At 37.3% G+C, this 27071-nt stretch overlaps 2 protein-coding genes across 6 annotated transcripts; one reads left to right on the top strand and one right to left on the bottom strand.

Annotated features, from left to right (window-relative positions):
* Nucleotides 1-1816: 1816 nt before the first annotated feature.
* On the bottom strand, nt 1817-8977 carry LOC106160515 (uncharacterized). 2 transcript variants are annotated; one of them, XM_087012041.1, is made up of 8 exons: nt 8870-8977; nt 8269-8469; nt 5006-5380; nt 4326-4426; nt 3515-3644; nt 3159-3212; nt 2870-2981; nt 1817-2651 (listed from the first exon to the last, which is right to left on the bottom strand). In XM_087012041.1, exons 2-8 carry the CDS (start codon nt 8435-8437, stop codon nt 2513-2515), a joined length of 1080 nt encoding a protein of 359 aa, XP_086868167.1. In that variant the 5' UTR covers nt 8438-8469; nt 8870-8977; the 3' UTR covers nt 1817-2512. The 2 variants fall into 2 exon arrangements, with proteins under 2 accessions (XP_086868167.1, XP_086868168.1); XM_087012042.1 differs by lacking the exon at nt 8269-8469 and having other exon boundaries at nt 8870-8972.
* A 9142-nt stretch (nt 8978-18119) lies between these two features.
* LOC106160507 (toll-like receptor 2) lies at nt 18120-26383 on the top strand. 4 transcript variants are annotated; one of them, XM_087012220.1, is made up of 3 exons: nt 20807-21203; nt 21444-21474; nt 21925-26383. In XM_087012220.1, the coding sequence occupies exon 3, from the start codon at nt 21949-21951 to the stop codon at nt 24412-24414; it is 2466 nt and encodes an 821-aa protein (XP_086868346.1). In that variant the 5' UTR covers nt 20807-21203; nt 21444-21474; nt 21925-21948; the 3' UTR covers nt 24415-26383. The 4 variants fall into 4 exon arrangements, with proteins under 4 accessions (XP_086868348.1, XP_086868349.1, XP_086868346.1 ...); XM_087012222.1 differs by lacking the exons at nt 20807-21203; nt 21444-21474 and adding an exon at nt 18120-18409; XM_087012223.1 differs by lacking the exons at nt 20807-21203; nt 21444-21474 and adding an exon at nt 18120-18501.
* The last annotated feature ends 688 nt before the right edge of the window (nt 26384-27071 follow it).

The raw sequence follows: 27071 nt of genomic DNA, 5'->3' as shown, positions 1-27071 counted from the left end.
CATAACATGTACTCCGAAGGACACAAAATCCATCATTTGCTACCAGAGATAAATGAAAGTTCCCACACTTTGCGCCGGGTTTATAAGTACACTGTGCCAAAACTGAGGACTGTACGATCATCTAAAACTTTTATCCCATGGGCTTTATCAAATTTTAAGAACTGAGGCTTTTATGAACTTTTAATGTGTATGGAATCATTCTAACACTTATGTAACGTTAGTAAGTGACAGCATGCAGCGAATAAGAGCGGGGAGTGTTTAGTAGAGTAACTTAAGTTGATTGACATGCTCTTATGGTATTTATACAACTACGCTTAGTGTAAACAGGGAGAAGGCCGCTACAGAAAGATAATAACTGAAAGATAATATCTGAGTTGTATTTGCTACCTCGCGTAACATGAAGAAGACAAGCCAATAGCTTCGTCACACTTACAGTATATTTTAAGATTGTGCATCTCACCACTATTTGTTTTTATTGTAAAATCCAACTTTTTAAGTTGCAAATAAATACATATTATTATTATTATTATTATTATTCCCCGAGCTCTATTGCGAATAACTCACTCACGGGGACGGTTCATGGGCTCATAAGGACACGAAAACGAAAAGAAAGGTAAAGTTGAAAAACATTACAAAAATTATATTATTTCTCTAATCAGTTTGATTTTTTCTCTTTTCTAAAATATCCAAGAGATAGCAGGAGCCAGGAAAAACGTTTTCTGGCTTAAGATGTCCGACTTAAGTAAATGTTAGTATGCAGTAGGTGAATAATTTTAGATACACATGTACCCTTCTTTTAGATACCTGAACAGGGCCCCGAAACCCACGCAGAGGGACCCCCATTCAAATAATCCTGAATCCACCCCTCCTGTACAAAAGAGATGGAAATTAATAAAAGTAAGGAAGTAAACAAACATAAGAAGAACCATAAAATATGTGTTATTTATATATTTCTTTTAATGGTTTTTAACGACTAACAATAATAAACAACCCAGTTACCACCACTGCAGAAAGATAACACAGCAAATTCAGGGTCAACAAGAATGTCTTGAAGCTCGGATGGTTTAAAAGCATTGCCAGCACCTAACGTCCATAAAACTTTAGTCTTAACTTATGCAGTGAAGTGAGACCTTTTTTAACATTTACCGGTACCACTTCATTCAAACAGGGATCCGTTTATTTATTTATTTATTTATTTATTTATTTATTTATTTATGAGTTTGATTATGGTTATTGTTTTAATTTCATGTTTTCATAAATGGTCAGCTTTTGCGCTGGTATAACTTCAAATATAAATCTTCAGTGGTTATCTTTATTCGTTTCCTCTTTTTAAAAATTCATTAATTTTTTAAATTTTTTTCCTCGATGACCGTACTAGGTTCTGCAAATATGCACAGCATATAAAAAACTACCTGTGCTCTTTTTATATACATTTTAGATCATTTATGTGGGACATTCTGGGCACTTAACCTAGGTTCAGGGAGGTTCAGGGACTTGCATTTGATCAAAATATTCATTTGCTGTCTTCATGGATAGTTTGGTTGTTTTTTGTTGTTGTTTTCTTCTTTTTCTTTGTCTTCATCATAAATTAAATGTACATGTAGTAATTTATATATCTGTCGTTTCGTGATGGCCTGTAATATTGTTTTAAAATATTTATAGCATCAATGGATAAATGAGCGAAGCTAAAGTAAAGACTTCTATACCCGGTATTTACGACAATAATCACCATATAAATGTTATTTTAGGCTCAGTATCAGATGTTTGTTTTACCGTAACGTATGTTTAAAATAAAACAAGAATGTCAGTGCACAAATTCATTTTATGGTACATTTATTAACCATCTTTATTGTCATTGCACAAATATACATGTATCTTTTTTGACACATTAAATTTATAATGTATTTTCCTTTTTCCTTTATTTGCCACGTTTTCTAATTCATTCCAATTAATATTTTCTATAACTGTTGCTCTTATTCACTAAATAGGGTGGGTGGCCCCGCAAATTAAACTCTTTTGCCATTTATCAAGCCCAATTTAACTATTTCAAATAAAAGGTATCCATCAACATATTAAAAAAAAAACATAATTGATTTTGAACGATTGGGCAAAATGCAGTGCAGTATTAAATCACTAGCATATTATATGCCGTTATGTAATATTTATATATCTGTATATCTAGACTCAGTGGCTGATTTGGAGGGGTGTCATGGGGGTCCTGATCCCCCCCCCTTCGATTCGAAGGTTCCTCTTCAAATAATCCTGGATCCGCCCCAGGGACTCTTATAATATGTATCACCAATTAACTAAAACTATACAGTTTTAACTTTTAAAAGTTGTCTGAAAATTGTATAGCTGGTTATGAATCTCGCTCATTTGAGATATCAAACAGCAATCTCGCCTTAGAAACTAACCAATCTGCCTGGACTTGAATCTCAACGTTTTTAGCGTTATAAACTCCGTTGGCCTCTTACAAGACGGTTATCTTGCTGTATCTCAGTTAGAGTACACATCATTGCATGATATATTCATTGCTCGCAGGCCAGGGCACCAGGTCCATGCGTTCTTGTTGGAAGCTTTTAGGGATGGTGTCAATACCTGAGTCATACGATCCCTTGAATTCTGCATCATTCAACGTAGGTAAGGAAAGGCTACGTGAGGCAAAAGGAACAGAAATAGATTAGTCGGTAAATAATCGGTTACTGGGGAGGGGCAGGGGCAGGGGCAGGGGACCCAGGCCAGGTGAAGCCTATCTTCAAAATCCATTAAGCAGGTTCTTATTGGGAAAAGGCATCAAGTCTCTTAAAAGACAAATATACAAATATACAAAATTATCATCCTCAGTACTTCAGTACTTGTATCTACTGACCGATTGCTTTTTAATACAGGTATTTGTCCTTCACTTTGTTCACCAACTGCAGTGATTGCAGGCTCAGCACAGGCCCCTGACTCTGGTTCTTGGATCGTAGGCAGCTGGGCACCTGTATTATAGAAATAAAATTTGCTTGTGTAAATTACACAAATTAAAACAAATTAGTCAATATCAACGTTTAATTCACAAAGCTCTCTCCATTTTAAATTAAAAACCGGCTATGTTGTAATATCGTTTATGTCTAGTTCTTTTAGGAAACATATTAAAACATATTTTTCCTACTTACATGCTCTGTTGTTCATATCTGGTTTGCGCGTCTTTCCAGCGTTTACCAGGTCACCTGATCATTAAAAAATAAAATATAAAATATCTTTTTTTCTTTACTTCGATATATGTATATTTTTTACAATGACTATAACTTATTTTTATATTCTATAAAATTTCTAAAACACAATAACAACTATGATAGCGACGGCCGCTTTAACGATGTGTATAATTAAAAAATAGAATAAACTGAACAAATATACAACAAATGAGAAAAAAAAAAACGTAAGAAACTTGGGAAAGAATAAAGGAAAAGAAACACTAGAGCAGAAGTAAATGAACAACAGCGACTGTTAACGGTAATATTTTATTACGCACATATGTTGCAGTCAGTATTACGGCGCTCCAGTATGGGCTTTTCTGTTCGTAGAAATCGTATGACCTTCAGGTACTTCTCCTCTGGTATCTCTCCTTTACGAGAACCACTTTGGACACTCTCGTGGCTTACCTAAAAACATATATCAATACATGTTTAATGAAATAGCGTTTGACACATGCATGTACATTTACCTAAGATTCTGTTTATCTTACAGTAACTATTACTATAGTGCTGGTTTCTGAAGAATTCAAATCTGGGTTCCCATACATAGATCGATCCAAAACAGCTAGGGGTAAAGATAATTAGCCCTAGCAGCTTTACTAGGCAAGACAGACTTTGAAGCCGGTAAAGTTGACAGCAATTTAGTGAAACTCCCCAGGGAGATAGATCGATCCAGATGTCTGTGGGAATGCTCTCTACGAAACTACTAGCTGTGTCATCAAAATCTCAACATTAACTGTTAGACTTGGTTCCCACAGATTTAGATCTATCCATCTGGATCGACCCAACTCCCTGTGGTTTCACGCTAGATTGCTGTCAGCTTCCGGGAGCCGGGCGCGCACAAAAGTTAATTACCCCTTACAGCTTTTAGTAGGCGGGACAGACATTTAAGCCGGTCAAGCTGACAGCAATCTAGTGAGACCCCCCAAGGGGATCGATCTAAATATCTGTGGGAATGGTCTCTTATAGAATAATTTCCTAAAATAAACATGGCAGTAGAAGTGAAAAACGCGTTTCGTTTCCACAACCGAGGCATTATACACACGTAGGGATGTAAACAACAGCTCACGCCCTGTCAAGTTCTCTTACTTCCATCCAAATGTGATTTTTGTCGTACGGGGTCCAAAACCACTTTCGTCTCTCTGCGCAGTAGGCAAATCGCACACTCTGGCTACTAGTTGCTTCGGACGCTTTGGACAGAAAAGTAAAGTTATTAATTTATATCAGAATTATTTCTTCTTTTATGTGCTGTTGGAGAATTGCAGTCAGTCAGCGAAAGGTCCGCTCTGAATCATCATTTGACCTAGGTTGTATGCCATTAACCAAAGGTTCACTTTTTCAGAAAAAGACACCTCCCACCCCCACTCACTATCTAAAATGCTGGCTACCTCAGGTTTCTTTAATAACGAGTCCTGGGCCCCGTAACTCGAAAGCATCGCGCATTGCGATAGAGCGCAAGCGTCTCAATTCCATAACTCGCCCATACTCGCCCCATATAATACACTGTAGCCTCTATATGATATCGCTATTCGCAAATACGCGATGCTTTCGAGTTACGGGGCCCTGGACTCTCATACATGATTGGGTGTCATAAACAGGATCTCACGGACCCTGTATTTTACCGGTTCCTTCGTTTTACTTAGAGTCTGGGGAATGTTATTTCGAGACAGATAGCTCGTCAGGACTTTGACTTTAAAGCGCAGGGTCCAACGGACTCTAGAATGGTAGTGCTTCTTGACACCGGAGTCAGTCAACTAAAGTAAACTCACCCTCCTTAACATAAAGAGAATCCTTCAGATCCACCAATATTTGCAGTCTTTCCTCATTTTGTATCTCGACTTTGAGAGAAACGTCCTTTCCTTTGGTGATTTCTGGGGTTAGAAGAACTTTTCTTAGACGTGTCTCCAACTCTCCGCTTCGTTTTGCCAGCAATAAATGTTTCAGGGAATTCAACCCGATGACTTTCATGCCAAGGATGATGCATCCCGAGCTCAGATGATGATCTGAACTCTCAACACCCAAGTCCTCCATCATTTCTACCATTGTGTTAAAGAGATCCAATCTCTGATCAAATCTCTGGACCAGGTCTGCTTCTATCTCTGCCTGGCTTAATTGAATAGAAAGTTGCACAGATTCGGCGCTCTCTAAAAGAACATGATAAAATACACTGTTATATCATTAAAAAAAAATGAGGAAAAAGTTGAGAGTATGCCTTGACTTAAAATAGATAACAATAAAAATGCTTAATTAAATATAATTCCCTAGCGAAAACCGTGTCACTCCTATGTGTATTGCTACAAGGATACCCATAGATTTAATTTAACTATTACGTAACAACAACGCAACTGATCATCATGTAAACTGAGGAGAAGTTGTAGAACATTTGCATATATCACGCGACCATTTTAACAAGAACACATTTTGTCTTTTCATGCCCCTCCTTTCCTTTCTTGCACCCTCGCTTCTCAAGACTGTCCATTTTTTTCAAACAGTACCCGGGGCAAGTCCGCAGTCGACATTTGAAAGAGTAAAGCTACTCTTACAACCGGTCGTGCGTGCTTCTACGAGCGGTTTGCGTGCAAAAAATTGGCCAAGTAGTAAGATACACGCACGTGGAGCGTACTATTTTTGGTGGACGCAAACACGACGCAAAGCACGCAGCCCGAAAACTGGCCGGCCAGTTTTTCGCTACGACCTGTCTGCGACAATTAGAACGCCTGGAGCACGCTCGTAGCACGCAAGACAAAAGTACTGAGTAAGTGCGCTAGGCGTGCGTGTAACGCAGGAAAAGCATGCAGAAATTACGGGGTATTTTACCACGAAGACGTACTTACCACGCAAGAGACTCGTAAGTTAAACTTGCTTTCAATGTACGTGTTAACAAAAAGGGGGGTGAGCGCACTTCCTCCGTGCGTTTATCTTACTTCCAAAGTGCGTGGCGAGTACTACTACCATACCTGTGAAGTGCGTCACACTAAGACGACGCACGTGCCCAGCACGATAAAAGTGCAGGCGATCCCGAGCAACCACTGCCAGCATTGTGTCACGATCTTCGGCCTCCTCTAGCATTAGCAGCTGTAGAAGTCGATGGCGCATCCTTCTTGGAAGTGCCTTTTTGGAAGCCAAAACAGTGAATGATGAAGAGACTCGGTGCTCCCTTTTATATTATTTTGATTATCCGTGCGTTCCACTTCCGTGCTTATTACGTTTCTCTTACGTTTCTCTTACTTCGTAAGTACGGTTTCTGAAAACGTACGCTTCACTTGCAATACACGTATGATTATCTCACTCACTGTGTGCGACACGAGTACAGATCGTACGTGCTCCTTACTTCTTTCTACTTCCAAAAAAAGGCGTACAGACCACTTGCGGGCCCCACGTTTAGAGCACGACACACCTACTCATAAAGTACTTACTACTTCGTCCGCTGCGATTTAATTTTCATCCTGCGACAACGCTACGTCTGACGAGAACTCCGAGGACGCACGATCTCTAAGCACGCACGACGGGTTGTAAGAGAGGCTTAAAGACTGCTCAATACTAAAACCGCCCAGGTGTGAACAGCTGTGGACCTCATCGTGCTGTATATCGTCAAAGGTGAAAGCAAGCATTATCTCAGTGCAAAACAAATTGAAAATAAAAGCATCTGAAATCCTCTAACTAGGAACGTTCCGACCAGGCCTGTCGATGAAACCAACGAACTTGAATTGATTCAGTAGCTTTTTCCGGTAAAGCAGCACGTCATACCACCTGTTAACCGTGATCAGCAGAAAAATGATATCTTCTCGGTGGAATTATTTGCAAAATATGTTTTATTCAAAATTTCCATCACTGCAATTGCTTCTATGGAAATCGCTCCAGTTATTACACATTTGAATGTTTTTCCCTCTCTTCTTGGGGTCTCGCTAAAACAAAAACACGGCTGTTGTGAACCGCCTTTGATCCCATTGTACTCTTTATAATGTTATTGGTAAAGCCAAAATTAATCTTAGTATAAAACAAACTCCCAGTTCCGTGTTGGGTTCTCAAACACGTATGCTTTCCTGTACATCGTGAATTTTACCGTTCATGATAAAACGTGGTCGGGGACTGGGGTTGCGTGGGATGAAATGCGGCACCCGGATTATCGATTGGGATAGCAGATATACACATGTACATCCAACCTGGCCCTGTCCGTGGCAAGGTTAAAAGTTTCCATCCGACCGCTGCATGTCAACCAAGCTAAACTGGCTCCGTGGTAACTATCCTGTCTCATAAATAATCACACAACGGTACACTGGGTCGAGACCCAGCAAACGTAGTAATTTTTTCTAGAATTAAATCTTAAAAATTCCGATGGGTTACTATAAGAGGAAACTCGTACATACGGAGGGTGGGCGGATCTGTCACGGTGCAATCGGTAACGTGCTTGGGTGCAAATAAAATACCCAAAGCGCCATCAACCATGGTAACTCAAAGTCACGAGTTCGAATCCCGGATGATGCACGTCAGTCCATCACGACAACGACCAGGCCCCTCAATCGGGATTTCACGAAAACGAATCTGGGCTCTCGTGGGTCCTAGCAAATTACCTTTTCCATAAAAACACGGTATACTTAAGAAAGTTTACACTAAGTGATATATACATGTATATATATATATATATATATATATAGCGCAATCAAAGCGCAATCAACCATGGCAACGCGAAGTCAAGAGCTCGAATCCCGGATGAAGCATTTATAATTAGTTTTTTAAAAACCAAGCTACCTCTCAATTATACCGACGGAAGTTTTGTGTAAAAAATAAACAAATGACAACCCATATTTCCTACGTTAACTACGATAGTTGTCATCCAAATCTCTCTGTGGTAGCCTAGCCATAGTGGAAAACGAGGTTAAGACTGGCGTAAACACTATTCCAGTTTGGTGTAACTGGTTTTTCTCGGACGAAGCGTTTTGCGCTGGATTTACGCCGGCGCAACTGCTACGCCTTACTTACGACCGGTTGGTGCAACCGGACCCAGTGTCGTGGACGTGCAGATATATACTACCTGGAGGGAGAATCCTCGTTAAATCCGTGTCAGTAACCTCCCCAACCTCCTCAGTTCCAAAATGGACAAAATGCACTTCTGACTCTTCAGCGACCTGTTCCTGTTCTCGTGATCTGTTAGTATTATCTTCCCTTATAGGAGCTTGGGGTTTAAACCACGCACAACCCATGAAAAGGGTTAATACTAGTATATTCCTTAGTCCTTTAAAAGTAAATGAATTTGATATAATTAAACTGTGCTGCATCCAACATAATATTGTAGTTGAATTAGCAGTGAATAAGTTCATTTCAGTGTTCACATTAAGTCATACAAGAACAAGGTTTCCTCTTGGTAAATATTTTCACTTATTCTGTATATATCACTTCAAAGGAAAGGATATAAGACAATTTTCACCAAAAATTGTCACTTACGCATTTATCTATCTACAGGTTAAGCCAATCATATTTGTCTGTTAAAGAGAAATGGGATAACAGGTTTCACAATTCTTTACACGTTAACTACCATTCATCGTTTACCAATTTATAATTTTTGCTATTTCCAACACTAAATTGACATCATTATTACTGAAATCAAAAGAAACGCAGAATATACGAATACATACAGACGTATCTGCTTCGGTGTCCGCTTTGACATACAGTTAGAAGTTTCTACCTTCAACGAGTTTTCAGATGACAACTAGTGTCATTATCAGTGTTCGTTTATTATGATACACATATAATCTTAAAATATCTATAAGAATGTTTACATGTCTCCTTTTATCTCAATATCTTATTGCTTTTGCGTTATATAAATAATCAGTTCGTAAATGATTAACAAATGCACAAATACATTTTCAAGTATATAACTAAAATTTGACGACCACGCTATTTTTTTTTTTTTTTTTTTTTGGGGGGGGGGGGGGGAGGGGTTGGTTATCCACTGTAGGATATTGGCAAAAATCCAATTCTGAGTACGTCGATAAAAATCGGACAGCTCTCTTGATATTTGATATTCTATTTTTCATTGCCTTCATAAGATTATGGATTTCAAATGAGATACACAGCCATTGAAATAGTGATAGAAAAACCTCGTATTATTTTAAAAATGAGGCTAGTGAGATAAACACGAATCACACAAATACTTATATTATGACATTGTAACCAATTGACTTTGATAAGAACGTTCATGATAAGAATAATACACGCATTCATGGCAGCTTTTTAACATTGTCGAGTTTATTGGGCCCTATTATATACAGCTTATTATATGACTTTATTTCAACGCTATTGTTATCTGAAGAAATGTTTGTACAATGTTATGATTTATGATAGATGACTTTTCTATCAATTAGATTAAGATTTACCGCCAATATGACAAATGTATTTGAATTATCAAGAATTGGTAATCCGCTATAAGATAATCCAACTACAAATGTGTTTATTAAACTTAAAAGTTGTCTTAATCCTTCATTAAATGCTTAATTCAAGTTATAGTTTTTACTGTAATTGATTAATTATCGCCAATAGTTTTTACTGTAATTGACTGATCAGTGTACTCTTTTAAAAGTCAATATCTAATGCACGGAATAATGTTCAAGTGAAATACAGACATGTACCTTAAGAAACAGTTATTTATTCAAAGTTTTCCTGCACTCAATATACATGTATGTAAAATGTTTCCTAGATTTATTTGCAATATTTACACTATAAATGAAGGTCAATTTTCTTTGTCAAATTTCAATATTAAGAAAAGATTGCTTTTGATGACAAAACCCATGATACATACCAAGTATCTTTTTGACCATTTGCCGGAATTGTTGGCACTGAAAAGTTATCTGATAAATTACTAACTAAACGTACATTTGTAGGGGAGACCAGGGCTATTTGGCCCAGTTAAACACTTTTGGTCTTGTAGAGCCAACTAGGAATGAGTTAGAGTAACAAAACCGGTTTCAAAGTAAGCCCCATGACCTAACCTACGTACGCAACGTCATTATTTTTCAAATATAACGCCAGATGACTCACAATTTAACAAAATATGCAAATGACGTCAGGGGGCAAGTTGGCCCTGGGGTCGGGGCAAGTTCGCACCCTATACGAAAATGAAGTAAGTATCCCATGTAAACGCCTTGAAATACGTTTTTAATTTATTAAATTGATTTATGAGAGTCTTTGGTGAATAAATAGTCCAAATGAACCAGATTTATTGAGGTTTGCGTACGTCACGTTGCATGTGTTGCAAGAACCAAAATATCTTTTAATAAAATTTGTTTTGTTTTAATTAAGAATAAATTAATAATGGTATAAAGCAGGTTTTTAGTGAATCAAAACGAATAATAAATTTCCGTTTTAAAAGAAACTAACAAATTCAGTTTTAAACTGGTAATTATTTAACAAACCATTGAGTTTGTTTCAACAATGGTCTGTAACTCTGTTGCGCGCAAAGTATTGTGGTCAATATTTATGTCCAACTTGCTCCGAGTCAAGGAGGCCAACTAGCTCCTGGTGCACATATTTTATTTTAAAGGATGGCAGCCATTTATGGTGCTAGAATGAACAACGATGATACATTTCTGTGAACCTTGAAACAATGAGCTTCAGCTTGATGCCCTATACATATACTATATTCGATCAAAATCTTATGAAAATAGATTTTAAGGTCTCTCTAATTAAGTTACTTTAAGATGCTAAATCTTTCATTTGGACTGCCTAAATAAAACTTCTTTACTACCGACGCTTTCTTAGCACTATTGAATACGGTTACTTTACTAAATGATGTGATCAATTTTTTTACCCCATATTTACTTTTTTATAAATTGATGGGGGGCCAATTTACCCCGGGGTCCATTTAGCCCCGGTCTCCCCTATACGTACCGGGTTTTTTTTCCTCTCACTTGTCTGTGGTCAGGATAAAGATTAAACCTGAAGTTGAATTCATCCTCTTTAGGACTATGAAGTTGACTAATGCACTACAAACATTGTGAATAAGTACAATATGGGTGGAAATTAATAAATGCTAAGTAGTTAACCAGGCCCGTAGCCGGGGGGGGGGGGGGGGGGGGGGGGGGGGGTCGGGGGTTCAAAAGGACCCCCTCCCCCTTTTTTCCTGGTAAAGGTCCACTCTGGCTAAACTGATCTAGGTAACCTAAGGTTTCATGAAAATAGTTCCACATTTTCAGAAAGAGAACACCCCCCCCTCCCCATTTGCGATTGCTGGCTACAGGCCTGTAAACAGATATATGAACGCCTATAACTATCGGCATGTTATTAATTAATAATTAAATTTTTCATGTGTCTATTTGGCAGCAGCTACCTCATTAAAACATAGAGAGTTCATGTGAACAGGTGTGTTAATGAGTGGCATTATACTTACCTACGTCGTATAAAAAAAAACGAGTGAAATTGAGATTGTAGAAAACTATACGTTACCTGGAATACGTGTTTGTATGTGTGTGCTTTGGTATATGTGTGTCTATTTGTACCACACTATGTGTGTGTGTGTGTGTGTGTTTGTGGCGAGAGAGAAAGAGAGTGAGTGTGAGTGTACGTTAAAGCCTGTTCGTGTTGGTGTGTATATAGGAGAAGGAAATTTAGAGTGCTTGTGTATGTATGGAATACATATGTCTGACCGTGTTTCTGTGTGTGCGTGTGCTTCTCTCTCTCTTCGTGTGTGTGTGTGTGTGTGTGCTCTTGTGCACGCATTCTAACCGAGGACACACACCCGCCCGAAACCCACTAACCGAGGACACACCTCCAACCGAGGACGTCCTCGGTTGACATAAGCAGTGGAATGCATAAAGGGGCCCATTTCAAGTTAGGTGGTGAAATTTGACGCTATTCTGAGCCAGTCCTCGGTTATGCTGTATAGCGCGGGCCAAATTCCCGCCACGAGTGTATCAGAAATACTGTCCAACTTTTTGTCTGAAATCGGGCTATACACACGCGTCCTCGGTTGTGCTGTAAAGGGCGGACCAAATTCCGCGTCCTCGGTTGTGCTGTAAAGGGCAGACTAAACTGAAACTAATGTTATATCTCAGATGTCTATATATTCAGTAAGTTCATATTTTTAAACTAAAGGTCTTTTTTATCAAATTAAGCTCTCCTACTCTGAAGTATCAAATAAACGTACCGGTACGTTAATTAATTTTCCAAATTTCTTCCCGCCGGTACGCTCCATTTTCACCCAGTAGCCTACGCTTATTAATTTTTCAAAAATCTTCCACCCGGTATGTTTATTAAATACCTATTGTACCGGTGGGAAATTACACAAGTACAAGTCACGCTTTTTATTTTCTTAAATTGAAGTATAATGAGAAGAAAATCGAGATCTCAACTCATTACCTACTGTTCCACAAACAGCACTGGAAAGTAGGTCAAGCGGAAGTCGCTCTCTGAACACAACAGTACATGCGTCACCTGATTTCAGTTTCTATAAATAGACGTGCTTTCCCTTCAGCAGTGACAACTACTCATGTATATCGATCGAATGATGCAATGTCGCAAGGTGATAGGATCATATTTATAGCTAAGGAGGTCATTTCAAGTGCAGCAAAGAAGTTGTGTCTGTTTTCAAACGTCAATTATTTCATGCCGATTTATGATTTAAACGATGTTAAATCACATTTCTATGTAAGATAAACCCTTAGGAGTTTACAGGTATGCAAAACGAACCTTATATCTGAGAATAAATTTACTAGTATGAACCGTATGGCTCTCGGAGGCGGCTTAGGTGCGATATATCTGGGTCTTCGGCCCCTGACAATTATGAAATTTTACTCATCCCGTTTTTAAGATAAATTTTAATACTGAGTGAATTTTACCTGGTGAATTTTTTTTTTTTTTTACAATGATCAATAGCTAGCTTTTTATGTACAGACACAGATGTGTCTGTACATATAGCCGTCATCTGCGTCTGTCGTCGCCGTCGCTGTCGCTGTCGTCGCCGTGCACTTTTACCGATAACACGATAAGTGGAAAACTATTTTTTCTTTTGGCTTGAAACTTACAGAACTGATGAATATTCGTAATACGCAGGTCAAGTTCGAAAATCAGCATGATCGGGTCACTTATAGGGAATTTATGCTGTTTTTTCACTTTTTTCAGCATATATGCAGCACCGATAACACGATAGGTGGAAAACCATTTTACCTTTTGGTTTCAAACTTACAGAACTGATGAATATTCATAATACGCAGGTCAAGTTTGAAAATCAGCGTGATTGGGTCATTTTTAGGGAAGTAATGCTGTTTTTCACTTTTTTCAGCATGTATGCAACACCTTTGTGCTATATGATGGTACTGTATGGATGGCAGTCTATAAAATTGTCCCTTGGGTGATCACTAATTAAATTAAGGTCTATAAAGTCACTTGCCTACTCATTAATTTTCAATTGGCCATTAAATGAGATTACATAAAACACTCCTTGAGATTTCCCTGTAAAGTCCCATAGGTTTAGCTCTCTTAACTGTGTCACAAAATTAGGATTTGGTGATAATTGTGCAGATAAATGGTGTTAAACATTGCAAATAAATTTACAACAAAAAGAATGTGTTATGCCAACATGCTATAGATGAATAACAGTGCTTTATTTTTCTCAAACTTGGTGGGGTTATTAATATCAAGTTAATACAGCTAGATTAAAAGTTTGAATAGCAGCTTTATTGGAATTTTTTACGTTTTTTTTTTTTTTTAATTTTTTTTTAAATTATTTTTCAAACACTAGCATCTTCAAGATGTGATTTTTTTACTCCCATCCACCAGAAGTGCTGTGCATTTTCTGTATTTTTGTATATAATTGTTATTTCTTCAGATTTAATTCTTAGGCATGTTAACAGTCTCATTATGGAACTAATAAGATATGTAAAAGTGTTGTTTTGACATTTTCTGCTTCTTAACAATATTGTTGATTATATAAAAATGACGGTAAACCTGTTATAATATTGTGCATTGTGTAATAAAGTATCATAAATGGAAAGGAACTCATCATTGCAGTTTGTCAGATTTAATCATTCACTATGTTCAGCATCTGCAAATGGAGCAAATTGGACATTGAATATTGTTCTATTGATAGTTTTCCTATGTCAACAATTTTCCTAGTTGAACATTTAAAAATGACAGTTTATTGATCATTTTGTTTTAAAAAAGGTGTTGAAAATGGAAAGAAAATCATTTCAGTACAGTTATCTCTTGTTTACATTTTGGCATTTTGAAAGTGTGACTCTGAACTTCCATGGCCTTGAAGACCTTCCCAAATCACATTTTCTGAATATTCATGATACTTTTATTTTTTTATAAAAAATTTGATGGTCATTATGCTGTTAAGTATTATGGTTTATTGCATGAAAGTTGAAGAAAACCCTATTTTGGACACTGCTGCCAGGATAGCGGTTAAGGGAAAACCATGTTACTGACGATACTGAAACTTACTGAAAAGTTTCATAAGACAGAAGTGCAGGTTGTGTTTGAAAACCAGTGTGATTGTTTTCTGTTTTGGAGGCAATGCAGGTTTATAGAGTGCTATACTGGCATTTTCAAGTCGTGACTTATCACTCCCATCTGCCTGGAGCCCTGTACTCTTACTTTGTAACATTTTCTGTATTTTGTTAAGTTACAAGAATGATTCTTAGGATTGACATACAGCAAAAAAAAAAAAAATTAATAATAATAATAATAATATAAATATATATATATATATATATATATATATATATATATATATATATATATATATATATATATATATTTTTTTTTTTTTTAATGAGTTTAAGCAATTTTTTTTTTGTGTTTAATTTTTACTGTACCTCATTCTGGCATTTCCAAAGTTTAACTCTTATCAGCCTGACACCTTAGGGACTATTTCCAGACCCTATCACGCTAACTGTGGATCGATCTATCTCCATGGGAATTCTCGCTAAATTGCAATCAATGTAAGTGGCTTAGTTGTCTGTCACGCCTACTGAAACTGGCATGCCAGAATCCTAAGACTCTTAAACTGAAAGCAATTTAGTGAGAAACCCCTTGGAGTTGGATTGATCCTGTTAGATTGATCTAGGTATGGGAACTTAGTCTAATGCTTGATACACATTTTACTTTCATCCTAATCCAATGTTATGCAGAATAAGAATTTGATTTTGGCTATGCATTTACAGTTAGCATAATACATTAGTTCATCAGAATTGACAGTATCCTATTTCCTGCGTTTTTATTTTCTGGTTTTTGTCTGTACATTTGACAGCTTTGCTGCCTTGTTTCTTTCTCTTCTTCTTCTTTACTTTTATTTATTTATTTCATTTTTTTTTTTTTGGGGGGGGGGAGCGGTGTAAAGGTTTTTTCCACCCAGTACTTTTATTAAATTTCGAGATTTTTTCCACCCAGTACTTTTATTCCATCAGTACTTTTATTCGATACTTCAGAGTAGGCTTTTCATAAAACTCACAGAACTGATGATTATAAGTAAAAGAATGGTCAAGATTGAAAATCAGCATGACCAGGCCCTTTTCTTTCAAATGTTATGCTGTTTTTTTTTTTCACATTTCAGGGAGAACAAATAAGCCTGTTTTCATGAAACTCACAGGAGTAATCAATGTTATCTATATACAAATCAAGTTTAAAAATAAGATTGATTGGTTGAGTTTTGAGGGACTTCAGCTTTTATTTGTATATAAGTGGTTTTCCTCAGATTTGATTGCCAGGCATGTTGACAGTTTCGTTATTGAACTAACTAGATATGTAAATATGTTAGTGTTTGTCTGAAATTTTCTGCATCTTTACAACATTGCTAGTTGATTAAATAAATATGACGGTAAACATGTTATCATGTACTGTGTAATACAGTGTCTCAAAATGGAGGAAATGGGGTGATTATTTTCAAAAGTTTTGCATTTTTTTTCTCCTTTTTTCAGTGTACATGCAACACTGTAAACACACTTCAAGGAGAACCAATAGGCCTGTTTTCATGAAACTCACAGAACTGATGATTATTAGTAAATTAAAAAGAATGATCAAGATTGAAAATCAGCATGACCAGGCCCTTTTCTTTCAAATGTTATGCTGTTTTTTTTTTTTTTTTTTTTTTTTCAGCATATATGTAACACTGTAAGCACATTTCAGGGAGAACCAATAACTTAAAGCATGTTTTCATGAAACTCACAGAACTGATGATTATTAGTAAAAGCATATTAGTAACACTGTAAGCACATTTCAGGGAGAACCGATAGGCCTGTTGTCATTAAACTCACAAGAGTGATCAATGTTATCTATATACAAATCAAATTTAAAAATAAGATTGATTGGTTGAGTTTTGAGGGACTTCAGCTTTTATTTGTATATAAGTGGTTTTCCTCAGATTTGATTGTCAGGCATGTAAACAGTCTCATTATTGAATTTACTAGATATGTAAAATGGGTTGTTTGACAATTTCTGCGTCTTGACAATATTGCTAGTTGATTATATAAAAATGGTGGTAAACCTGTTATCTTGTATTGTGTAAAAAAGTGGAAATGAACTCGTATCATTGTAGTTTGTCAGATTCAATCATTCACAATGTTTGTAATGGAGGAAATTGGACATTTAAACTTGTTATATTGATATTTTTGCCATCTCAACAATTTTCTTAGTTGATCATGTGAAATGGCAGTAAACTGTATTATTTTATGTAAAAAAAGTTAAAAATGGAAAGAAACCCATTTCAGTACAGTGCTCTCTTGTATACATTTAGCATTTTCAAAGTATGACTTTGGAGTTCCATGAACCTGAAAACCTTTGCTAGTCACATTTTCTGAATATTCATGATACTAATATTTTATTATAAAAAATTGATGATCATTATGCTGTTAAGCATTATATAATATTGCATCAAATTGGAAGAAAGCACAATTTTGGGTGCTGCTGGCATGATGTCCTCAATTGTAAAATTGTGTACTGTTCAAGTCTGTATCCAATGGACGACATTTTGTGTTATCAAAATACAAAATTCATGATAATAAAAGAGTGCTAAATAGAAAATAAGCATTATGAAAATAAAATGTTTGAAAACGAATTTCTTTGGTATTTTATTTTATTTCATCAGTATCTTTTCTTTTCCTAAATTAATTGATGTTTTATCTCATAATCTTCAATTCTAAAAAAGTGGCAAAGCCCAGCATTAAATATTGTATAACTGTTCATTTAATCATCACCTCTGGTGTTATTTTGGAATTTACCTTAAATATGAAAGAATTTCATAAAAATGTGAATTGCTGCAAAGTAACGCTATATAAAATTTGCTTTGCATTAAAAGTACAATCATTATTACATGTAGATGCATGCATGTCCTCGGTTGTAATGTGTAGTGTCTGTCCGTGTGTGTGTCCGTGTGTGTCCTCGGTTAGAATGTAAAATTCTTGTCAGCAAAAAATTAGTTTTTATAAAAAATTAATTTATAACATTCATACTCGAATAGATTTTACCCTAAATTGAATGTTTTTATTTTGATTTAACCAAGGAATAAGATGTCCTCGGTTGTATGGTGTTGTGCTGATGTCCTCGGTTGGTACACATAGACAAGTATGTGTGTGTGTGTGTGTGTGTGTGTGTGAGTGAGAGAGAGAGAGAGAGAGAGAGAGAGAGAGACAGAGAGAGGTACATGTATGTTTCTTCCCTAAACTTTTTATATTGAGCAATACATTATTTTTGTCGACAACATATAGTTTTAAGAGCTTTTACTGGAATGTTCATGGGGTGGTGCAATGGGGAGGGGGGAGGACTTACTATCAGTATCCCATTCCTCGGGTTTGCCTTAAGTGAACCGCTTATCTCACTAGTAAGCAAACACCTCATTCGTGACGTTTTTGTCGCCTTTTCAATTTTACCCGCCCTGCGATCATTGATCACTGATAAAACCACATTGGTGTCTGGCGTTATTACCTGCGAATCTTTTCACTGAGATAAAGTTCTGTTTGCTCAAAACATTGACACCGAGGACCGGAAATGATGCGGGAAATCATAACACGCCATTTTTTTAGTATTGCACATTCAACACTCTGGTGTGGTACATGTAGCTACGAGAAGTGATAGAGAAATTGGATTATATTTTTTCATTAATTGGGATCGACTTCGTAGTGTGGCGTTTTTGGATGAGTACTGACGGATCATTTACTAGAAGTCTCAACACGGAGTAATTGCTGGTAATATATTGCATGTTATTCTTACCAAGATTTGAGGCTGTACGCAATATCGTACGCGCTAATTTGATTATAGGAAGTCACAGCCAGTTAAGGTATTTGTAGATATGCGCCCCAGGTCGTGTTCATCGCCGTTTTAAGTAAAACCGTCAAAAGACTTACTATGTATGTACAGGAAATGTGCGCAATTTGATTGCACACACCATAAGTAAAGTGGTCAGTATATATAGAGAGAAAATAGAGAAATTTTACATGCTCCCCCTGTTGACCCAGCTATTCTTTAACCAAGGCCCCTCTAACTGTTACAAAAATAAACGTCCAATTTTGTAGCAGCTAGGAGGGACCTCTGGTGAAGAGAATAAAGCCCCGTAGTTCAGTTGCGAGCAAGCCATCTACTTACTTTGGTTATAGTCCAAAAACGATTTTATTTAAAACGGCACTGGACGCGTCTTCGCTTTTTTCCATTAATGTACTAAGACTGACATTTTAGCTAAGTTCTAAATACATTTTACTTCTGCGGCGAGAGGCTTAGGCGCTGACTTCAACCTCTCATTTAATTCCCCGAGCTCTATTTCGAATAACTCAATCACGGGGACGGTTCATGCGGCTCACAATACCCTCTTTACACTGGACGGCGTCCTTTCTGCGTCCTTTCTGCGACCATGAAATTTGGCATCGCTGTGGTCTTAATAAGGAGGCAGGAGCATTGGTTTTGTATCAGAATGAATGTTCAATGATCGGCCAGTTGTCGGCACGTAAAGTATTATAATTTTTTAACTCTCAAATGGGGCCGTACTGCTGGACGCAGAAAGGACGCCGTCCAGTGTAAAGGGGGCTTAAGGACACGAAAACGAAAAGAAAGGTAAGGTTGGGAAAGCAATACAAAATTTACATTATTTCTTCAATCAGTTTAATTTTTTTCTTTTCTAAAATATCCAAGAGATAGCAGGAGCCAGGAAAAACGTTCTGGCTTAAGATGTCTGATTTAAGTAAATATTAGTATGCAATAGAAAGCTGTTCAATAATCTATTGGCATTTTACGATGCTTTGTCCCGATAAAGCACTGTTTAATTTAACAATTGAAAAAAAAAGAAGAAAGACGATTACTGAGTCTACTACAAGCACCACACCGCCATATACCCCCATCTTTTTTAAAAGCCCCAGGTTTAGTGGTGTCTCGGTTAAACCTAGGGTATGAGGTATGAGTGGCCCTCTTTCCACCCCCCGATTCACACCTGCATTTGTACATATACGTACGTGCAAGGAAGAGTGAAGTCTTTTTTTTTTCGAAAATTTGGCAATAACCACCTCTACCCCAGTACGATTTGCTCCATAGAACATTACTCACAGTGACCTCTGTCGCATTTTCTGACGTTATGACGTAGTGATCCTAATGTTAGAGCCCCTGATAATCACAGGAAAATTTCATCTGAGTACAGTATGATTGAAATACGCTTAGTTGCGGGTGCGCTCCTTTGGGGGGGGGGGGGGGGGGGGGGCGTTATTCAACGCTCGATTCCTATTGTTTTCAGATCATGATTTGCACTGTCCTTAAATTAATGTGCTTTTCAACCATAAAATGTTAGCAACCTAGAGAGATTTGGACGCGGATTCCCAGTATTTGAATTAGTAATATCTGTTGCAGTTTGGTATGACTAAACGAAGCTATCCGTCATACAAAAACAATTATTCCCTGTTGTTGATGTAAGTTCCACCTAGCCAGAAAAGGATTTTTCTCAATTTTGATGAAAGGAACAGTCTGAGTCAACTGCAGCACGTGCTTTAACATATAGTACTCCTGCAAACTGCTCACTTGAATCAAAGTGCGGCTCAGTTCATTTCTTCCACATTTATATACATCTTTTCATATATATATATATATATATATATATATATATATATATATATATTTTTTTTTTTTTTTTTTTTTTTTTTTTCCACAAATTATTTTCTCCGCTCTCTAGAATGAATAACAGGATGGACATTTCGATTAGCATTTACTTTTCCGTTTCATTAGGCAGTCGAGGTGTAAATAGTGTTTACAACGTTTGGCTCTGGTCCAAACCACGTGACAAACACAAATTGCCTCTGGGCTCTCATAGGGGAGACGCGTCACGCGCGGCCTAAATTTTATAACATTGTTTGGTGTTGTTTTATAAAATACATCGATTGACGGCAAATATCGATGATTTAACATAAAAAATCTGAAATACTCAGTTTACAGGACGGCTGTTAATATGTACGTGGTATTTTACTTGATGTACCCTCTCAATAGGAATTATAGAATTATCTAATAAAATACATTAATATGATCCGTACACGTGATGTAGGTACATGACAGATAAATGTATAAAGCTGACTGATAAATAATCTTGTTAACTTAAGTTCGAACGATTCAGAATATTTGTCATATTTGTTTGAATCACCTCGGTCACATAGCCACATTTTTGAGATAAAAAACGAACCTTTAATTGATCCCCAACGCAAACGCAATGTCACATGGCAATTATCGTTACCCAGCACCCATATGATTCATTTGACCCCTTTGCCTCCTCGCCGTTCTGTTTTATCTGAATTTAACATGGAAGGGCATGACATGTGAAGTTTTGATCAAATTTGGACATCCCTTCTCTTCGCATACTGCAGCTGGGGTGATACAGGCCCACGTACATTGTCAAGATAAGACCGTGTGTATAAAAGAACAAATGTTGAACAACGTGAGTTGACGCTGAAGTACTTTTCAACCAGTGTTTAACCACTTGAAGACCATTTGACATAGCATTAAGCATGATTGATGGTGAGTAAGGGTGGTTGATAACAAACAACGCAATATTCTGTAATTACGGTAAAACAAAAAATTCAATTAATTAACATTTGGCATGAAAACAAAAGTAGCTTTAGGTGGGATTCAATAAAATTTAATTGGCCTGTTGTCAAAATAGCAGTCTTCTTGCCATTGAGATTTTTGGCGATGGGCTTCTTTCACAGTCGTTTAGCTCAATTTTCGACTAAAACTTGGATATATCTTTATTTTGAGGTTTTCTTTGAGCGACCGCAAACTGGAGCAGGTTCGTCAGAGAGTTTCTATTCGTTAACTTTAGAGTTATTATGGTCTGAGAAGTAAAGTAATTTATGTAATAATTCACACTTTGTCATTATTGGAACAGTTCCCTTGAGTAAATGGACCAACACCTCATTTGGACGTGGCTCTAACCATCAGTTAGTCTCAGCAAGTATGCATATACGTTTCAGTCCATTGTCAAACTCAAAGAGGTTGCTACTGTTCCGAATGTGGCGTTGCAGTGGATTCTTTATTGTGATTTTAACATAAATTTAATATTTAAATATTCATGCTGCTTTTTAACTCTGTTTTAGATTTGTAGTTATCATCACTTGTGATATTTAAATATATTAATAGGACGTTTGTAATTTTGGCCATTTTGTGTTTTACGGCATCTATATCAAAACGTTCAGCTCTCAAAAAGGCATTAAATAATTTTGCTTTATGTTAATTACAGGGATGGTATTAAGCCGTCGTCAAGATGCTGCAATTTAGTATGAATTCTCTCAGCCTCTGTGTTGTTCTGGTCACTGCCGTGCTTTTCAACTTGAGTTCAGGGAACCAAATTTGTGAGGTTGTCAGCACAGCGGATGGGCAATATGCACGCTGTGAAAGACGGGGACTCACCTCACCGCCAGGGGATTTGCCGAACGACATCTCCACCTTAGATTTGAGCGATAATTCAATCACATCTTTAGGTAGACGTGATATGCCATTTGCCAAAACTGATATCGACCCACCTGTCGATTTTTCAACACAGAAATACACAAATTTACGGCGCCTCATTTTAGCCAATAACAGGTTAAGCTATATTTCGCCTACGGCTTTCCGGGGCTTGCAGTCCCTGGAAGTTCTTGATTTGTCGGGCAACAACTTGACGTCACTTCCTGACGTGTTTACGAATCTTACGTCACTGAGAGCGGTGTATTTGAACAATTCACCGCACATGGTCCGGGCGGATTTCAGAGTATTTACAACTTTAAGAAATTTAGAGCATCTTTCTCTAACAGGAAGCAAAATTAAAACAATTGACATAAAATTTCACATTGGTTTGAAAGAAACCCGATTACGTTTACTGAATTTGACGAACAATGGGATTTCCTACATTCAGGCGTACGCATTCAAGGAAATAGAGACGCTAGAAACTGTTATTCTTGACCAGAACGCTCTCTCAGAATCGGAAATAGCCCTCTCTCTCTACGGTCTCCGTGATTCCCAAATCAAGTCGTTATCTCTTCGTAATTTTCACGACAAACTGACCTATCTAACGCCATCGACTTTCTGCAACTTGCAATCAACGCAGATCAAAAATTTATCTGTGGCTCATAACTTTGTCAAGTCGCTCAGAGCTGGAGTTTTCACCTGCGTTTCAACTTTAGAGCACTTGGATTTATCCTTCAGTTTCTACTTAGAGTCAATAAATGACCGAACTTTCCATGGCTTGCGATCCTTAAAATCGCTCAATCTTCGTGCTGCTCGCCTCAGGGACATTCCTACAGCGCTTGGCAGACTTCGGTCTTTGGAATACTTGGATTTATCTAACAATCTGATTCATGATCTTTCTCCTTCGTCAGCTCTTCGTTACCTGCGTAAACTGAAAACGTTACTGCTCAATGAAAACGATCTGAAATATCTGACAAAAGATTCATTCCACGGTCTTCAAAGTCTGGAGTTTTTAGACGGTGGGTATAACTCTCTTGCGTCCATCGAGGATGGATCCTTCAAAGATCTTCATAATCTGAAGAGCCTAATTTTGCCCGAGGTTTACGTGGATAGTTTGACCAAAGAAATGATTCAAGGACTAGAGAACTTGACCGTCCTTGACCTACAATCAAGCACGATACGCAGCCTGTCGGATGACGTATTTACGGAGACTAAAAATCTTAAATCCATTAATCTTGCAGGTAATCAACTGCAACTAATAAGTTCGACATTCAGAAATCTGGCACATTTGAAAGCTCTGCGGTTACAAAACAATAAGATAGAATACTTTGATGATCACGCTTTCACTGGCACCGACAATCTTACTATATTAAATCTAGGTGTAAATAAATTAAAGACTTTTCCTCAAGCGATTGTCAGCTCTAAGATCCAGGGTTTGCAACACCTGAACATATCCCATAATCTCATCGCTACAATTGGCGGAGTCGCTTTAGACAAACTGCACCGTCTCAGGACCTTTGACGCTCGTGATAATCCATTTGAATGCAACTGCGATTTGGCATCGTTTGTATTTTGGTTGAATTCAAGTTCTGCTGAAGGAAAAGACGAATTGTGGCCGTCCCCAGCGGAGTATGCCTGTAGCTCCCCAGCTCCGCTGAAAGGTTCTCAGATTTTCCTGCAGGATTACAGCGATTGCCAGATCTACCCCTACCCCGACGGTTCAAAGGGAGCCTCAACAATCACGATACCAGTGTGGGCAATCGTAGTGGTACTGTTAGGAGCGTGTGCGTGCGTGTCAGTCGCTGCATTTTTCATCATCAGAAGAAACGGACGTTTAAAACGAAACATTTCTCATCGTCTAGAAGACGAGAGCAGAGAAGCAATTCCTATAAAGGTTCACATATTATCCAAATTCCAGGAGGTTGAGGAAAGGCTAAGGAGCAGGCGACATTCCTACCGAATTAAGACAGCACCACAGCGTTGCTGTCATGCGACGAAAACACTTTTTTATTCAATGTGCGCTTGGCGTGTTAAGCAATCGACGATCAGTGGAGCAGACAAAGAGACAAACGAGGAGAAAGAAGCAGTATTTACAACAGATTCGTCGGGTGATATGTTATTACCCATTAACACAAGAGAGGGAGAGGACGTTGGTCATCAAAATGGGGCATTCGTTACTGCCTCACCGGATACGAAAAACGATGCGTCAACAACCTGTGGAAGTGCTATATATGATGACATTATTCCGATGCATTTCACAGCGACAAGTCCTCACAGGATGTAGCGGTGTAATGTACGCATTTATTTATTTATTTATTTATTTATTTTTAGACCGGATGCAGGATTCACTTTTAGCTGAGATGTAGGCATTTTTGTCCTCGGAAAACTTATATTCTGTAGAAACGTCTACATGTGAAGAACTAGTGATTATTTGTATTTGGTACATGATTGAGAGTGGTGCGCGTTGTTGTTATTTTGGCATGGACAAACCCATATCGACAACAAATTTCAGGGTAAGTTTAGACGAAGTGACGGAGTTCACATGAGAACCTAGAACTATTCTTCCGTCTGCGCTATCAGTGAAAGTGATTAGATAGGTGTATTATCCAGTATATGCATGCCTCTGTGTGCGCGCGATCTCACTGTAGGCCTAGAGCATCAAACGTTACTGTGGTGAAATATTATTTTGTGCTACGACCTAATTTCTAAACTGGTGGCGTATTAATGGTCCACCCTATTTTATCAGTAAAACGCTGCATTCCCCTTGGTTCTTTTGCTGCAGAAATCGTACGGTAGAGAATGTAGAGAATCCCTCCATATAGGGTGACACGATCTTTTTAGAGGAAAAAAGTTTCAAAAGAACTTTTGTGAAAGAATCATAAAGCGGTCGCTCATATCACTGGTTCTGTATTTTTCTTATTGTGAAAGAATTGTTGAAGAGTCTGAAAAGAAAATTTTTCAAGTGCAATCCCTAGATTGCTACTACATTAACAAAGCGACATAAATATATATTAATAAATGACTTAAGCACCACCAGAGCACTTTAACTAGGGAAGGGGGGGTCATGCTGATTCTGCCAGTTTATGTCTGGACTGCCATATAGCCTGCGCGCTAATCAAATGAAATCGTTATCATAACCCCCTAATGATAATCGCACTGATTGATCACAATAATCACAGTTTTATCAGATATCTATGTGTGCGGCAGACCCACACAACGGTATTTTAGGCAAATATTTTGAGTTACCTGAATGCCCTAGGTATCGATTAATACTGATACGGTGAGGGAACGAGGCGTTACGTCACCCTGACTCTCAGTGGGCTTGTTGGTTCCGTTTTTTATGATAATGATCCCTGAAGCACTGAAGTTTCATTGGCAGATTTGATATAAATAATAGGAAATATAGAATATTTACATTTAATAATAAAAAATGTAATTATAGTTTTATTTTTGTTAAGAAATTAACATTGTTTTCAATCTGCAAGTTTGACTACCGTTAAGGAAATTAAAACTTTATTCTTAGTAAAAGCGATAGACCGTTAACAGCAAAGCCTTGCAGGTTCTGCCCCCGAGAAAGGCGTGGAGCGCACATTGCAAATATTCCGTGCGCTACAGCCAGAGAAATTATAATTATAATGTTAGCTTTCACTAGCTATCACGTCGAAAGACTGAATGGAACTCGGCGGTCAATTTGCAGTTAAGTTATCAGTATGCAGATGCACAGTTATTTACTCGGACAGATTTATATGGCACTACCAGTGGTAGACCCTCGGGGTACCCGAGAAATTCTGTACCACGGTCAGATTAAAATGAATTAAAGATAAGGTCCCCTGCATTATCATGTAATGCGAGTGATTCTATGTGTTGTGAGTGAAGGGAACAAATGATGTGTTGTTACGTGTAATGAAATCGAACAAAGTTCTATTAACATATATGGTGAAGCGTCAATTTCAGTGTGTTTTTTTGAACGTTAGGAATGAATGTCATATTTATTATGCGTGTAGTATATTTAAAAAGAATGAGAAATGGAAAAGGTAGAGGCATGTTATTCGTGTAGTTTGGCTAAAGTAAAAGAAAGAATGGACTCAACCTAAGTCTCGAAGACTTATTTCGTATTTCATGAAATTTTAGCCTCACTCTCCAGTTTATAAAGTTACATTATATTTTGCTTATGTTGTTGGCGGTAATTTGCTGTGACCTAGGTTAAGGGAAAATGTATGACATTTTTCCGGCATAATGGTTCTAAACAAAACCTGGAATATCATTTCCATTTATTACTTATTGTAAAGTATAACTGAACTAACGCTAACATACTACATGTATGTGTTTAGTCAAAGGTTGAAACTGATTTGCTTTGGCCAAGATAATACATTTATATGTAGAAACATGATTGTTCCCGATAATTTCTCATCGATTCAGTGAGAGTTAATAATTTGGATTATACAAAATGCTTTACAATAGTGACCTCTGAAAATACAAAAAAAAAAAAAAAAAAAAAAAAATGACCCACACGAAGAAATAAATTCCCACGTATGTCAACCAGTATGCGCCATGTTTATCATCAAACTCTGATAAAGCGAGTGAAAAAAAAAGGAACCAAAGGAATAAGGTCTTTGTGGCGGTCGTTGATTTGACGCACGTGAAATCGGCAATCGTCCAATTAAATGAAATACCTTATCTGCTTTAATAGAAGAGAGAAATGGCTACTGGTTTAAACCAACAGTTATCACGTTTATCTTATCTACCGAATTACATGTAGCATGCTTTGTGTATGAGTATGAATAACTGTATGAATCGGTTAGTGGCTTGATGGATGGTATGATTGATAATATCACGAGGAAATTAGTGAATCTCTGTATATATATATCTTTAATTTTATATGGATTGGATTCTAATAAAGATATTGTAGTCGTTTTGTCGTGACACGCACTTAAACGGTAT

Source organism: Lingula anatina, chromosome 4, assembly GCF_051362555.1.
Source record: "Lingula anatina isolate TDL-2025a chromosome 4, LinAna3.0, whole genome shotgun sequence".
Taxonomy (NCBI): Eukaryota; Metazoa; Brachiopoda; class Lingulata; order Lingulida; family Lingulidae; genus Lingula; species Lingula anatina.
Note: the sequence above shows the minus strand (reverse complement) of the source record. Positions and strands in the feature narration are given on the sequence as shown.